This window comes from Hyla sarda, chromosome 1 (assembly GCF_029499605.1).
Source record: "Hyla sarda isolate aHylSar1 chromosome 1, aHylSar1.hap1, whole genome shotgun sequence".
NCBI lineage: Eukaryota > Metazoa > Chordata > Amphibia > Anura > Hylidae > Hyla > Hyla sarda.
Genome location: NC_079189.1, coordinates 57,338,930 through 57,353,531, shown reverse-complemented (window position 1 = coordinate 57,353,531; position 14,602 = coordinate 57,338,930). Strand labels below are relative to the sequence as shown.

General features: G+C 43.5%; 1 protein-coding gene across 1 annotated transcript in view; it reads right to left on the bottom strand.

Annotated features, from left to right (window-relative positions):
- The window catches only part of CRMP1 (collapsin response mediator protein 1), a 118,946-nt gene extending 107,499 nt beyond the window's left edge, over positions 1–11,447 (bottom strand). The window contains exon 1 of the mRNA XM_056555123.1: positions 10,717–11,447. Coding sequence (XP_056411098.1) covers positions 10,717–11,085 — 369 coding nt within the window. The 5' untranslated portion in view covers positions 11,086–11,447. The remainder of the gene's footprint in view (positions 1–10,716) is intronic.
- Between the last annotated feature and the right edge of the window lie 3,155 nt (positions 11,448–14,602).

Here is a 14,602-nt window from a genome sequence, read left to right as displayed (position 1 = left end):
GTAGTTTTGCAACATCTGGAGGGTTACAGTTTAGAAACCACTATAGTGGTCTCAGACTGTAGCCCTCCAAATGTTGCTAAGTAACTCACCGGCTTCCATAGGATCCAGGGAGCTGCGTCGCCGTCCTCTTCTTCCGCCGATCGTCGCCCACTGCCGCCGCCGATCGTCGCCCGCTGCCATCGCCGGTGGGTGAGGGGACTTCGACGCCCAGTGCCTGTCGGTTTCCCCGTCCTGCCCCGCCTATTGTGGGTGGGCAGAACGGGAAACCAAAAGTAAAGCCCCCTGCTCCCGATCTGCTATTGGTGGTCGCGTCTATCTAGTGGTGGTGGTCACTCCTATCTCTACAGGGGGATCCTGGGTGTCATAGACAACCGCGATCCCCCTTCTATTCCGGGTTACCAGGTCACCATAGACCTGTATGACCCGGAATCGGCGCAAATCGAAAGTGTAAATTCACTCGCGATTTGCGCCGATCGCCGACATGGGGGGACTGATGACCCCCCTCGGCAATTGCACAGCATGCCTGCTGAAGGATTTCAGCAGGAATGCCGTTCCGATCTCTGCCCGGTGGGCGGCAGAGACCGGGGAAACACCAGGACGTCCGGGGACGTCCTTGGTCCTTAAGGCACAGGGTGCCAGGACGTCCCCGGACGTCCTTGGTCCTTAAGAGGTTAAGGTTCTAGCTGTTTATAACTGAGCCATGATATCTACAGTCATAGGTTTCTATACACCTGAGTTGAGATCAATTAAAGAAAAAGATAGGTCCAGCTCACAGGCTATGGTATAAAACGGGATACTTTATTCAAAACTTCTAGAGCGGCATACAAACAGGCAGTAAACGCTGGCGCGTTTCAAGCCTCTCGGGGCTCTTAACTTGGCATGAATACTTTAATAAATTAAAATCTTATACACACCCGGTTAGGGGGTCACATGACAGTAGTTACAAACAAACAATAAGACATAATGCTAGATCAGAACGGGATCTATTCAGACGTCAATATAACATGGTTCGGGATTGAGCGAGATATATTCCAACATCCGTATAGATGAGCTATGTTACACGGTCTAGGTCTATTCACATAGGCACTATTACAGGTGTCAAAGTACTCATGTTATAACTAGAAATAGAAAAGGACCAACAATATATGTACAGAAATATAATAAGGAATAAAAAAGCTATTATATTAATAAGTCAAAATTAAATCTTACCTAGAATTTATGCCCAAGGGGCGTCTTGTTTCCAGCATAAACATCCAATAGGATTCTCTTGTATTCTTAAAGACTCTTTCTATTCATTTTATTCTTTGATCCGTAGTGTCTCCCCCATGTACAGTTTTGAAATGATTAGATAGGGCTGATGAATTAAACTGATTTATTTTGGATGTTTATGTTGGAAACAAGACGCCCCTTTGGCATGAATTCTAGGCAAGATTTAATTTTGACTTATTATTAAAATAATAGCTTTTTTTATTCCTTATTATATTTCTGTACATATATTTTTGGTCCTTTTCTATTTCTATTTATAACATGAGTACTTTGACACCGGTAATAGTGCCTATCTGAATAGACCTAGACCGTGTTGGAATATATCTCACTCAATCCAGCACCATATTATATTGACGTCCTAATAGATCCCGTTCCGATCCAGCACCATTTATTATTATTTGTTTTTTCAACTACTATCACGTGACCCCTAACCAGGTGTATATAAGATTTTAATGTATTAAATGTATTCATGCCAAGTTTAAGAGCCCAGAGAGGCTCGAAACACGTCAGCGTTTACTGCCTGTGTGTATGTCGCTCTAGAAGTTTTGAATAAAGTATCCCAATCTATACCGTATCCTGTGGGCTGGATCTATCTTTTCCGTGGATTATATGCTCAAGCCCATGACGATGTGGACTTTTTCCGTGCTCCGGGATTCAGGTGGGAGAGCTGACTGTTCTACTTTGATTTGAGATCAATATAACTAATTTTTTTCTCTCTTCCCCAGATTCCATGTCAACAAAATTCTATTGGATATTTTTAATATCTACTTTGTATGACACCATTTTTTCCTTGAATGTTTATGTATACCGTAGATCATTTAATTTATAGTTCACGGCTTGTTATGGCTTTTGAATATTCTAATTGACATCATGTGAGGTAACTAGGTGTGTACCTGAGGAAGGATTTCAATGCCTACTTTCCTCTTTGTTTGACTTTAAGGGAACATAACAGAAACAAAAAAGAATTACGAACCTCCACAAGTTTAAGAGCAATAGATCCCACATATCATTACACAACAATATACAACGTTATATAGACAGTATAGACAGTACTGAAAAATCATGTGCAAACTTAAAAGGGCACTGTCAGATACAATAACTTTTTATATGTTATTAAGCATGCATAAACAATATGTTTTGCAATTGCTTTCATCAGAAAATTTTCAGTATTTCATACTGAAAAAGCCAGCCAAAAAAGTGTCCACTAGGGGTCCCCCTGCCTCCTGGGACACATACCAGTCCTGCAGTGTCCAGTGGTTATCGACACGCCATGGACACCATGAGTGATTGACAGGGCTGCAAGCAGGTCCAGAGCTGCTGTTCTTGCTCCTGCCCCTCAGAGAGTCAGAGCAGAGTAAGAGAGGAGGGGAGGAGTCATCACAGTGAGGAGAAGAGAGGGACACACCCCATGCCTCTGCATGAACAGAAACCTCACTGAGCAATGATGGCAAGTAAATAAAGTATTTTGTATTATTTTGTATTAATGTATTAAATGTATTCATGCCAAGTTTAAGAGCCCAGAGAGGCTCGAAACACGTCAGCGTTTACTGCCTGTGTGTATGTCGCTCTAGAAGTTTTGAATAAAGTATCCCAATCTATACCGTATCCTGTGGGCTGGATCTATCTTTTCCGTGGATTATATGCTCAAGCCCATGACGATGTGGACTTTTTCCGTGCTCCGGGATTCAGGTGGGAGAGCTGACTGTTCTACTTTGATTTGAGATCAATATAACTAATTTTTTTCTCTCTTCCCCAGATTCCATGTCAACAAAATTCTATTGGATATTTTTAATATCTACTTTGTATGACACCATTTTTTCCTTGAATGTTTATGTATACCGTAGATCATTTAATTTATAGTTCACGGCTTGTTATGGCTTTTGAATATTCTAATTGACATCATGTGAGGTAACTAGGTGTGTACCTGAGGAAGGATTTCAATGCCTACTTTCCTCTTTGTTTGACTTTAAGGGAATATAACAGAAACAAAAAAGAATTACGAACCTCCACAAGTTTAAGAGCAATAGATCCCACATATCATTACACAACAATATACAACGTTATACCCCGTGGAGTTATCACATCATTTGCAGAGATGTGTTCTTTTTTCTAGAAGTGAATGGATTAGATGCAAAAATTACAAATCAATCCATAAAAAAAAAAAAAAAAAAAAAAACGGTCTTGAGAAAATGCTGGAGGAAACAGATATGAAAGTATCTATATCAAACGTAAAATGTGTCATAAATCAACATGGCATGAAAGGCCGCTTAGCAAGGAAGAAACCACTGCTTCAAAACCATCATAAAAAGTCAGTTTATAGTTTGCAGCTGCACATGGGGACCAAGATATTACTTTTTGGAAAAATGTCATAAAGATCATGAAGAGCAAAAAGGTGGGAGACTTGCAAATTAAAAAACACCATCCAGACTTAAAGCAAGGGGGTTGCTTTTCTGCAAGAGAGACTTATGCACTTCACGATATAGATTGTGCTATGAGGAAGAAGAATAATTGAAGCAACATATCAATATATTAATGCCACAAAGATAAAGCTTTGGTGCAAAAGGGGTTTCCATATAGATAATGACCCCATGTATACTTTAATACAAGAATTGTGGTGCACTACTGTGGTAGATGTATACAATGACATTGGCTAACCCTCAACACTGAAGTTAAAATTGAGACATTCGCCAGTATATCCTTATATGAAGGACATACCTGAGCCCGCACACTAACACTAACCTACCTTTGTGTGATAAGCAAAACCAGGGGCCAGTGGGCAATTAAGGCAGCATCTGCTCCCCCAGCATAAATGAACAACCGCATTTGGGGTTGAGCACCTCCAGCCATTTGAGACCAGGTCTTTGATGTTGTTTAAACTTTATACTTGGAGGTGTGTAAACTCCATATGTAATGCGCCTTGAACATCTTCCAGGCAGCATTAAGGTGCACCTGTGAGGCCGGCAATTATATCAGCCAACTTAGGTGGGGCTTGTAGTCTGCCTCCCTCCTCCCATTGTATGTGTGCTCAGCCATGCTGGAGGGTACCTGGGAGGAGGCTGTGAGTTGGCCTAATGCTGCTGTAATTGCCTACTGGCCCCTGGTTTTGCTTATCACGCACAGGTAGGTTTAGTGTTAGGTCCCGTGCCACTTGAGAAACCTTGGCGTTGGTGAGCAGGCTCAGGTATGTCCTTCATACAAGGATATACTGGCTAATGTCTCAATTTTAACATCAGTGTTGAGGGTTAGCCAATGTCATTGTTTACATCCACCACAGTAGTGCACCACAATTCTTGAATTATTCTAATTGTTACACATCCACACCATCTATCTGGTGTAGGATCAGATTGTGGCACTTGTAGTCTGCTGCAGGAATCCTCCATTGTATGCATTTTTATGCTGCCCCTAGCAACAGAGAACAAGGGCAGGATCTTCTCCCCCAGCATATATGCTCAAGCGCATTTGGGGTTGAGCACCTCCAGCCATTTGAGACCACGTCTTTGTTGTTGCCAATGCATACTTTGAAAGTTGTGGCAAAATGGCTTAAGGACAACAACGTGAATGTAGTGGAAAGGCCATGACGTCGATCTCATAGAAAATTTATAGACAGTACTGAAAAATCATGTGCAAACTTAAAAGGGCACTGTCAGATACAATAACTTTTTATATGTTATTAAGCATGCATAAACAATATGTTTTGCAATTGCTTTCATCAGAAAATTTTCAGTATTTCATACTGAAAAAGCCAGCCAAAAAAGTGTCCACTAGGGGTCCCCCTGCCTCCTGGGACACATACCAGTCCTGCAGTGTCCAGTGGTTATCGACACGCCATGGACACCATGAGTGATTGACAGGGCTGCAAGCAGGTCCAGAGCTGCTGTTCTTGCTCCTGCCCCTCAGAGAGTCAGAGCAGAGTAAGAGAGGAGGGGGAGGAGTCATCACAGTGAGGAGAAGAGAGGGACACACCCCATGCCTCTGCATGAACAGAAACCTCACTGAGCAATGATGGCAAGTAAATAAAGGTAATTCTGAGAGAAATATAGATCATAGACACATAAAAATTAGATGTACATGATCAGGATGAGGTACTGAGCAACATACACTGCTCACAAAAATAAAGGGAACACTAAGATAACACATCCTAGATCTGAATGAATGAACTATTGTATGAAATACTTTCATCTTTGCATGTGCTGACAACAAAATCGCACAAAAATGATCAATAGAAATCAAATTTATCAACCCATGGAGGTCTGGATATGGAGTCACGTTCAAAATCAAAGTCGAAAACCACACTACAGGCTGATCCAACTTTGATGTAATGTCCTTAAAACAAGTCAAAATGAGGCTTAGTAGTGTGTGTGGCCTCCACGTGCCCGTATGACCTCCCTACAATGCCTGGGCATGCTTCTGATGAGGTGGCGGATGGTCTCCCAGACCTGGACTAAAGCATCCACCAACTCCTGGACAGTCTGTGACGCAACGTGGCGTTGGTGGAAGGAGCGAGACATGATGTCCCAGATGTTCTCTATCGGATTCACGTCTGAGAAATGGGCGGGCCAGTCCATAGCATCAATGCCTTCCTCTCGCAGGAACTGCTGACATGCTCCAGCCACATGAGGTCTAGCATTGTCTTGCATTAGGAGGAACCCAGGGCCAACCACACCAGCATATGGTCTCACAAGGGGTCTGAGGATCTCATCTCGGTACTTAATGTCAGTCAGGCTAGCTCTGGCAAGACATGGAGGGCTGTGCAGGCACCCCCCCCCCCCCCTCAAAGAAATGCCCCCCCCACACCATTACTGACCCACTGCCAAACCAGTCATGTAGGAGGATGTTGCAGGTAGCAGAACATTCTCCACTGTGTCTCCAGACTGTCACTTCTGTCACATATGCTCTGTGTGAACCTGCTTTCATTTGTGAAAAGCACAGGGCACCAGTGGCAAATTTGCCAATCTTGGTGTTCTCTGGCAAATGCCAATCGTCCTGCACGGTGTTGGACTGTAAGCACAACCCCCATCTGTGGATGTTGGGTTCTCATACCACCCTCATGGAGTCTGTTTCTGACCATTTGAGTGGACACATGCACATATGTGGCCTGCTGGAGGTCATTTTGCAGGGCTCTGGCAGTGCTCCTCCTGCTCCTCCTTGCACAAAGGCGGAGGTAGCGGCCCTACTGCTGGGTTGTTGCCCTCCTATGGCCTCCCCTACATCTCCTGATGTACTGGCCTGTCTCCTGGTATCGCCTCCATGCTCTGGACACTATGCTGACAGACACAGCAAACCTTCTTGCCACAGCTCGCATTGATGTGCCATCCTGGATGAGCTGCACTACCTGAGCCACTTGTTGTCTCATGCTACCACTAGAGTGAAAGAACCGCCAGCATTCAAAAGTGACCAAAACATCAGCCAGGAAGCATAGAAACTGAGAAGTGGTCTGTGGTCACCACCTGCAAAACCACTCCTTTATTGGGGGTGTCTTGCTAATTGCCTATAATTTCCACCTGTTGTCTGTTCCATTTATACAACAGCACGTGAATTTGATTGTCAATCAGTGTTCATTCCTGAGTGGACAGTGTGATATCACAGAAGTGGGATTGACTTGGAGTTACATTGTGTTGTTTGTGTTCCCTTTAATTTTTTTGAGCAGTGTGTAACAGTTTTGTTTGGGGGGGGGGGGGGGGGGCATATGATGTATGCTTTAATGTAGTCATCCCACTTCAAAACTCCAGCAAGTTATTGTGAAAAGCTTGTGGAAGGCCCCAAAATGTATGATCAGCTCAGACACTTAAGAGATAATTCTGGTATACTAATGACATGTATGTTAACATTTAATCCACTGGGAATGTGATGAAAGAAATATAAGATTAAATAAATCCTTGTCTCGAGTATTTTTCTGATATTTGATCTGTTTTTTATTGTTTGAATATTTGGCCTATTGAAAAATTGTGCAGGGCACACATCAACAGATTGTAAATATATTTATTGAAATCCATGGGAAATTATACCGAAACTTGTATACACTTCATACTGTAGCCAAAATGACACAGGAAAAAAAAATATTGGTACAAGCTTTTGCTACATTATTGTCAAATCTATGGTCCGTTTACAGATGTATTAGTGTGAACCATTCCCTGTATTCTACTTGAGTTCTATGGTCAATGGTTTCTTTATAGATGGTCCTTAACTATTCATGGAGACTAGGAGCATCCTTCATTCACAGCTGTTTTCCAGCAGTCAGCAGTAATTCAGTCAATAAAACCCTTCTGGTTTTCTAAATTGGTTCTTTGATACTGTACATTGTAGCTCTAAAAATATCTGCTTCTATATTTAATGTGGTCCTTTGGCCAAGATCTCAGAGACCACATTTTATGAATAGAGTCAGACTAGCTGCATCAACCTGAGAAAGCAAGCACACAGTCATTCAGAAAAGACTCTAAGACTTGTGGTTCGGGATTACATTTGAGTTGCAGAGCTGAAACACAAAATGGCTATTTCCAGAGATTCACAGTAAGCACCAACTACTTAAAGGGGTACTCCGCCTCTAGACAAAGGAGAGGGAATAAGGATATCCAAATGATAGGGGATAAGGATATCCAAAGGATAGGGGGTAAGGATACCCAAAGGATAAAGGATAAGATGTCTGATCGCGGGGGTCCCGCCGCTGGGAACCCCCGCGATCTCTTCTGCAGCACTCCAGACATCCGGTGCACAAAGCGAACTTCCCTCCGTGATGGATGGCTGGCGATGTGGGGCGGAGGCTCATGACGTCGCAGCTGCGCCCCGCTCATGACATCATGGCAATGCCCCCTCAATGCAAGTCTATGGGAGGGGGCGTGATGGTACTCCGCTCCTAGACATCTTATCGCGGGGATCCCGCAACTGGGAACCCCGTGATCTCGGCTGCAGCACCCTAGACATCCGGTGCACAGAGCGAACTTTGCTCTGTGCCGGATGGCTGCCGATGCAGGGCGGAGGCTCGTGATGTCACGGCCACGCCCCACTCGTGACAACGCGGCGTTGCCCCCTCAATGCAAGTCTATGGGAGGGCCATCATGCCACGCTCTCAACAAATGCCGGGTGTAGCAGGGAGATCAGATGTCTAGTGGCGGAGTACCCCTTTAAGACACCAGCATGTCAAAGAAGGAACATTAAAAATTAAAGTGTAATTCTACTTTTGAGGAACTTCTCTGTGACCCTGTGACTTAGTCACAAAGTCATGTCAGAAGTTCTCATCAATGGGAGTCCATCAAGGTTGCCAACCTCTTTTTAGATGATAGAAATAAATATTATGATGTTATCACAATGACCTTCTCAGGAATTGTGGCTGTATAAAATGTTTTTCATTACAGACACTGTCTAAAAAAGTTTCCTATGTTTTATGGACTGTATTCAGATTCCCACCGTTGCCTAAAGATAAAAGACTCTGATACTCTATCTACTCTATTGAAAGAAGCCAAATTAGTCCACAAGGGCCAATGTGAGCAATAGGGCAAGTGCAAGAGCACCTTCATTCTAGTCATGGAGATAATGTCTCAATGCATGGTTCTTTGTCAAAAAGTCCTATAACAACTTTATGACAACAGAATTAGAAGTGGTAGCTGCATGCATGGGATAGGTAGAAGCAGGGCTGGTGCAAGGATTTTTGACTAACAGGCAAAAAAACATTTTGGTACCCCCACCAGACACACCGCAATCACCTGCCTCTCCCATTCTCACGCTATACGGCCATAATGCGTAGCCCTGTCACAGGTCCACAAACCCCACACACTAATCCATTCCGGTTCCCCAACACTCACCCAAAGTAAAGCTTCCAATTCTCCTGTGGTTGAGGATTTAGATTTTCCCGCCCCTACCAGCTCGGCGCCCTAAGGCAGCTGTCTTAGCTGCCTTATGGTAGCACCTGCCCTGGGTAGAAGGCTATTCTTCATATAAGATAGGGCCAGGGATTTATTTATAGTATTCAGAATATCGGGCAGAATAGATGGGCCGAATGGTTCTTATCTGCCGACACATTCTATGTTCCTAATGAAACTAAGCTAAGCAGTAGCTAAGAGGTCATATGACAGGACTTGCTTTTATATATTCCATTAATGATTCCCAAATCTAAAAACATCTTACACTATCTTTAAAGGAAGCATTTACATAAAATCTACAAACCATTCTTAATTGTTTAAAAGACGTGTAGTTGATAGACCATCCCTCAACCTGGCTGGACCTTCATCTCTGACAACAGTCTTCTTGAAGACACCTACATTTTCTTGGTATGGGATACCATTTCTACCTAATTTCCACTAAGACCAATTTCCATCTGCAAGCCTAAATGATGTATAAACAGCAACTACCATAGTAATGTAAAAACCAGCTATTGCCTACAATTAGTTTAATAGTTGCGACACAATGACTTGGGCTGACAATAATCTCCCATATAGCCCCGGGGGCTACAATTTTACAATAAACTTTATAAAGACTTGGTGTAAAAAGCCATAACTTATAACAGGTAGGAAGTGGTTAAGTCAACCACCAATGCACTCCTCCCAGTCCATTCTGGTTTACCCATGATTGTCGCTTGTTCCAGTCTTTCATTGGCAAGCTGAAGGACATTAAAATGCAAAGTGAATGTGGTGGGACAGAAGGCAGGCATGGGGAGAGGAGGTCTGGAGGCCTCCCAGATTCAGCACCACTTCTCTTTGTTACACTACAGCAAAGTACCAGAGCACCCTTACTTTTCCAGAATGCTGGAGTCTGTGACTTACTCATTGGAAACACAGGCTGCTTAGTAAAGCTAAGGGTTAACCGACACAACCGCTACTTAAATATTGACCGACATGCTCCATGCTATTCATTAGCATCTAATGTATCTAATGTCAATTCTGTAACATGTATTGTATCACAGTAAATTCAATATACCATTTCCATGCTACTGTACACCAGGCCATGCTTCTAATAAGCAGCGCGCAAAATCAGTGCCATGTCATACCGGCACATTAACTAAATGAGGCATCTAAATAGTCAATTGTATAATCGTGTCAATTACTTATGACATATAGTTGCGGTGCATGATATATATATATATATATATATATATATATATATATATATATATATATATATATATATGAAATCAGTGCGTAGAATGTCAAGACAACTTAATAGCGATTTAACAATTCATTATGACCTTGACTACCTATATCAATCAAACATGGCTACAAGATTGCTAGCTCTTCGAGACAGGATTGGATGCAGGTAGATCTGATCATTGTCAGCAATACATACACGTAGGTATAGGCAACAATACTGCGTCCAAAAGCAAAAGGGTTGATGATTTAATAACAACAGACAATTAACCTTAGCAAATGGAATAGCCCCCTGAGGCCAATGTGTTGCTTCCCATCCCAGCCCCCAGTCCTGCTGGTGCAGACCCCCCAGCCTCTCCCTCTCAGCACACTGTACCTTGCCATTGTCCTGCCCCTGCAGCAGCTCCTTCCCACCGGAATACTTGATCTCAATGCCTGGGGTCCTGTCTTCCCTTTCTCCAGGAGAACTGATGACAGAGCCAGAAATCTCACTCACATCACTGGCTGTCTCACTGAAATTGTCCCCATCCAAATCCGCCCTGCTGCTGCTTCTTGGGGTGCGGGTCCCCTTCTTGCCCACACTGTAGGCATCAAAATCTATAGTCTTGTTCTCATAAGCCCCTTCTACATTGGCAAACATGCCCCCATACTTCACCCTGGGGGTCTGGGCAGTGGTCCCTGGTCTGGCCAGATAGACAGGGAGATCATCTTCTTTATTCCAGTTTCTTTTCCTCTCTGATGCCATGCTGCACCCCTAATGCCCTCCTCTCACTGGTGGAAGGAAGGAAGGAAGGATGAAGAGCTCTTGCTGCTGCTGCTGCTGCTGCTGTTGCTGCTGATGCTGATGATGATCATATAAAATGCAGCAGTGCGGTGTCTGGATAAAAAGACACAAGGACCCTATTGTTACCAGCAGCAGCAGCAGATGAGGGGAGGAAATGTGCAGTCAATGGAGGCAACAATCCTGGAGGTAGAGGCAGGTTCTGCACATGGAAGGCAGACAGCAGGCTCTGGGCTCTGCTGGTGGAGAGGGCTGGTGCCTGCTAGGGAAAGACAGCACAGGCAGGCACTCACTTCTCAAGGCACTGCCTTGCTGTAGGGGGACACCTCTAGGAAGAAATCTCATTCAGGAGAACCACTCATGGGAGATAGATGTGACCCTCCTCTTCCTGAAGGACTGGCCAACAGCTGGAGGATAGGCTGGAAAGGACTGGAACCTGGACTGGAGCTTCATGCAGTAACACATCATGAGATAGATGATTAGATAGATAAATAAATCGATTAAATATGGATATATAGATAGATAAATAGATAGACAGATAAATAGATTAAATATGGATAGATAGATAGATAGATATGAGATAGATAGATGATGAGATAGATATGAGATAGATATATATGAGATAGATAGATAGATAGATGATGAGATAGATAGATGATGAGATAGATAGATATGAGATAGATAGATATAAACAGGAAAATACAGCAGCACACTGCTAGCACAATGATACAGATAAAAACATGAAATGCTATACAGCTATAGTGCAAAAAATGAAAAAGTGAGGTACTTAGCTCACAATTTGGCGGCCAAATAGTTTGGACCATCCCACAACGGTAAGGTGACCTCATTGGGACAGACCCTACACTGTGAATATGCCTCTGTGTAATCAGTTTAACAGGCATTGCAAGGTCTGAGACGTCCAGCACCTTATACACACCTAATAGAGGTGGATGGGGTGCAGAAGCCAACATGGAGGCAGCCACTCCCCCATATGTATAACACAAACAAGGATGAGTTGGCCAACATATACTGATACCAAACTACTGCATGGACTTGGCATGCAGGTGCATGCTGCTAGGCTGAATATTCATAAACAGGAGAATACAGCAGCACATTACTAGCACAAATATACAGATAAAACATAAAATGCTATACAGCTATAGTGCAAAAAATGAAAAAGTGAGGTACTTAGCTCACAATTTGGCGGCTAACTAGTTTGGACCATCCCACCACTGTAAGGAGACCTCATTGGGACGGACCCTACACTGTGAATATGCCTCTGTGTAATCAGTTTAACAGGCATTGCAAGGTCTGAGACGTCCAGCACCTTGTACACACCTAATAGAGGTGGGTGGGGTGCAGGAGCCAACATGGAGGTAGCCACTCCCCCATAAGTATAACACAAACAAGGATAAGTTGGCCAGCACTACTGATACCAGAACTACTGCATGGACCTGGCATACATGTGCACGCTGCTTAGCTGAATAAACATAAATATGTTTATGTTTATTCAGCCTAGCAGCGTGCACCTGTATGCCAGGTCCATGCAGTAGTTCTGGTATCAGTAGTGCTGGCCAACTTATCCTTGTTTGGATAGATAGATTAGATAGATAGATATGAGATAGATAGTTAGATAGATATGAGATAGATATTAGATAGATAAGTAAATAAATAGATATGAGATAGAAAGATGATAGACTTTACCAAATATATACCTGCAACTAAGGCCCCTTTCACACTATAATATTTATCCATTTTAAAGATCTGTTTAATGTTCCGTTCTGAAAACCCTGAAAATCGGCCGTTAGAAAATCCCATTATAATCTATGGGATTTTTACATTATCCGTTTTAACCCGTTATAGCCCATTATTAATAACGGGTTAAAACGGATAATGGATTTTATGACAGGAGAATGAATGGAAAAAATAGTGCATGCACTATTTCTCCCATGACTATCTTCTGTCACAAAAAAACGTCCATCATTAATAATGGGCAGAAAGAAATGTCAGTTTCAACCATTTTTTGTGGCTAAAAATAACTGGGACCCTACCCTTATCCTTTTTAACTATGGCTAAGATCACATGGCAAAATGTCTGCCTGGAGACAGCGAACGCTCGCAGGACATGCCAATGTTAGGGCTGCTCGGAAACGTGCAGTCTCCATAGATGACAATGCATTTTTGAGTGGATTAATATTCTTGTCTGGGGGAGATTAATCAAAACCTGTACAGAGGAAGAATGGTGCAGTTGCCCATAGCAACCAATCAGATTGCTTCTTTAATTTTTTTAAAGAGTCCTGTGAAAAATGAAAGAAGCAATCTGGTTGGTTGCTGTGGGCAATTGCACCACTCCTCCTCTACACAGGTTTTGATAAATCTCCCCTGTCTATGTCTATTCTTTCTGTGTACGCCAAATTTAGAATTTCTATGGCAGTTGTTTCTGCTGCGGAAACTCCACCATGTGCACGGTGCAGAAGAATCCCATTGAAAACAATTTTTGGCGGGTTCTGAACAAGATTCCGTGTGAACAAGGCCTGATGTTGCTGAGAGTATCTGGAGAACACTTGAAAGAAATTCCAGTTGGAAGTACCTCAGGTCTGGTATTGACTAGGGATCGACCGATTATCGGTTTGGCCGATATTCACGATTTTGGACGTTATCGGTATCGGCAATTACCTTGCCGATAATCCGATATACCCTGCCCCCCCCCCCCCCGCACCATATCGCCACCCCCCGCAGTTCATTGATTTAAAGCAGCCGCTTCTTCGAGGCCGGGGGGTGGAGAAATAGCGGATAATTTATACTGGAATATCGGTATAAATTATCGGCTATCGGCCTGAAAGGCCACAGATTATCGGTCTTAGCCCTAAAAAATCGATATCGGTCGATCCCTAGTATTGACCCTTGAATAATTGCCTCTGTAAGGGTACGTTCACACGAGCGGACCCACAGTGTATTTTACGCTGCAGATCTGCCGCTGAAGGACCCCTGCATGGTGGCTTTACATGTGCCTGCTCGAAGCGGCAGTATGCCGCTGCGAGCAGACAAACTGCTATGTGGGAGTCGCAGCGCACATGCGCAGTATACTTGCACATCGAGGCAGCTCTCGGCCTAGCTCATGGAGCAAGGGGAGTGGCCGTGTTGCGTGTGAGTACACCGCACATGCGCAGCAATTTGCACATACCAGTGTGTCTGCTCGTAGCGGCGTATTGCCGCTCCAAGCAGGCACATGTAAAGCCACCATGCAGCGGTTCTTCATGGGCAGATCTGCAGCATAAAATATGCTGTGGGTCCGCTCGTGTGAACGTACCTTTAGGCTAAGTTTTCACACATGTTTTTTTTCTGTTCTTTTTTCGAAAACTGCCACAGCAGTTTTTGATCCAAAGCCAGAATGGGGAATATAAAGGAAGGACTTTTTCTTCTCCTTCCTGCGGTGGCAGTTTTCCAAAAAAAAACCTGTGTGGAAACCCAGCCTAAGGCTA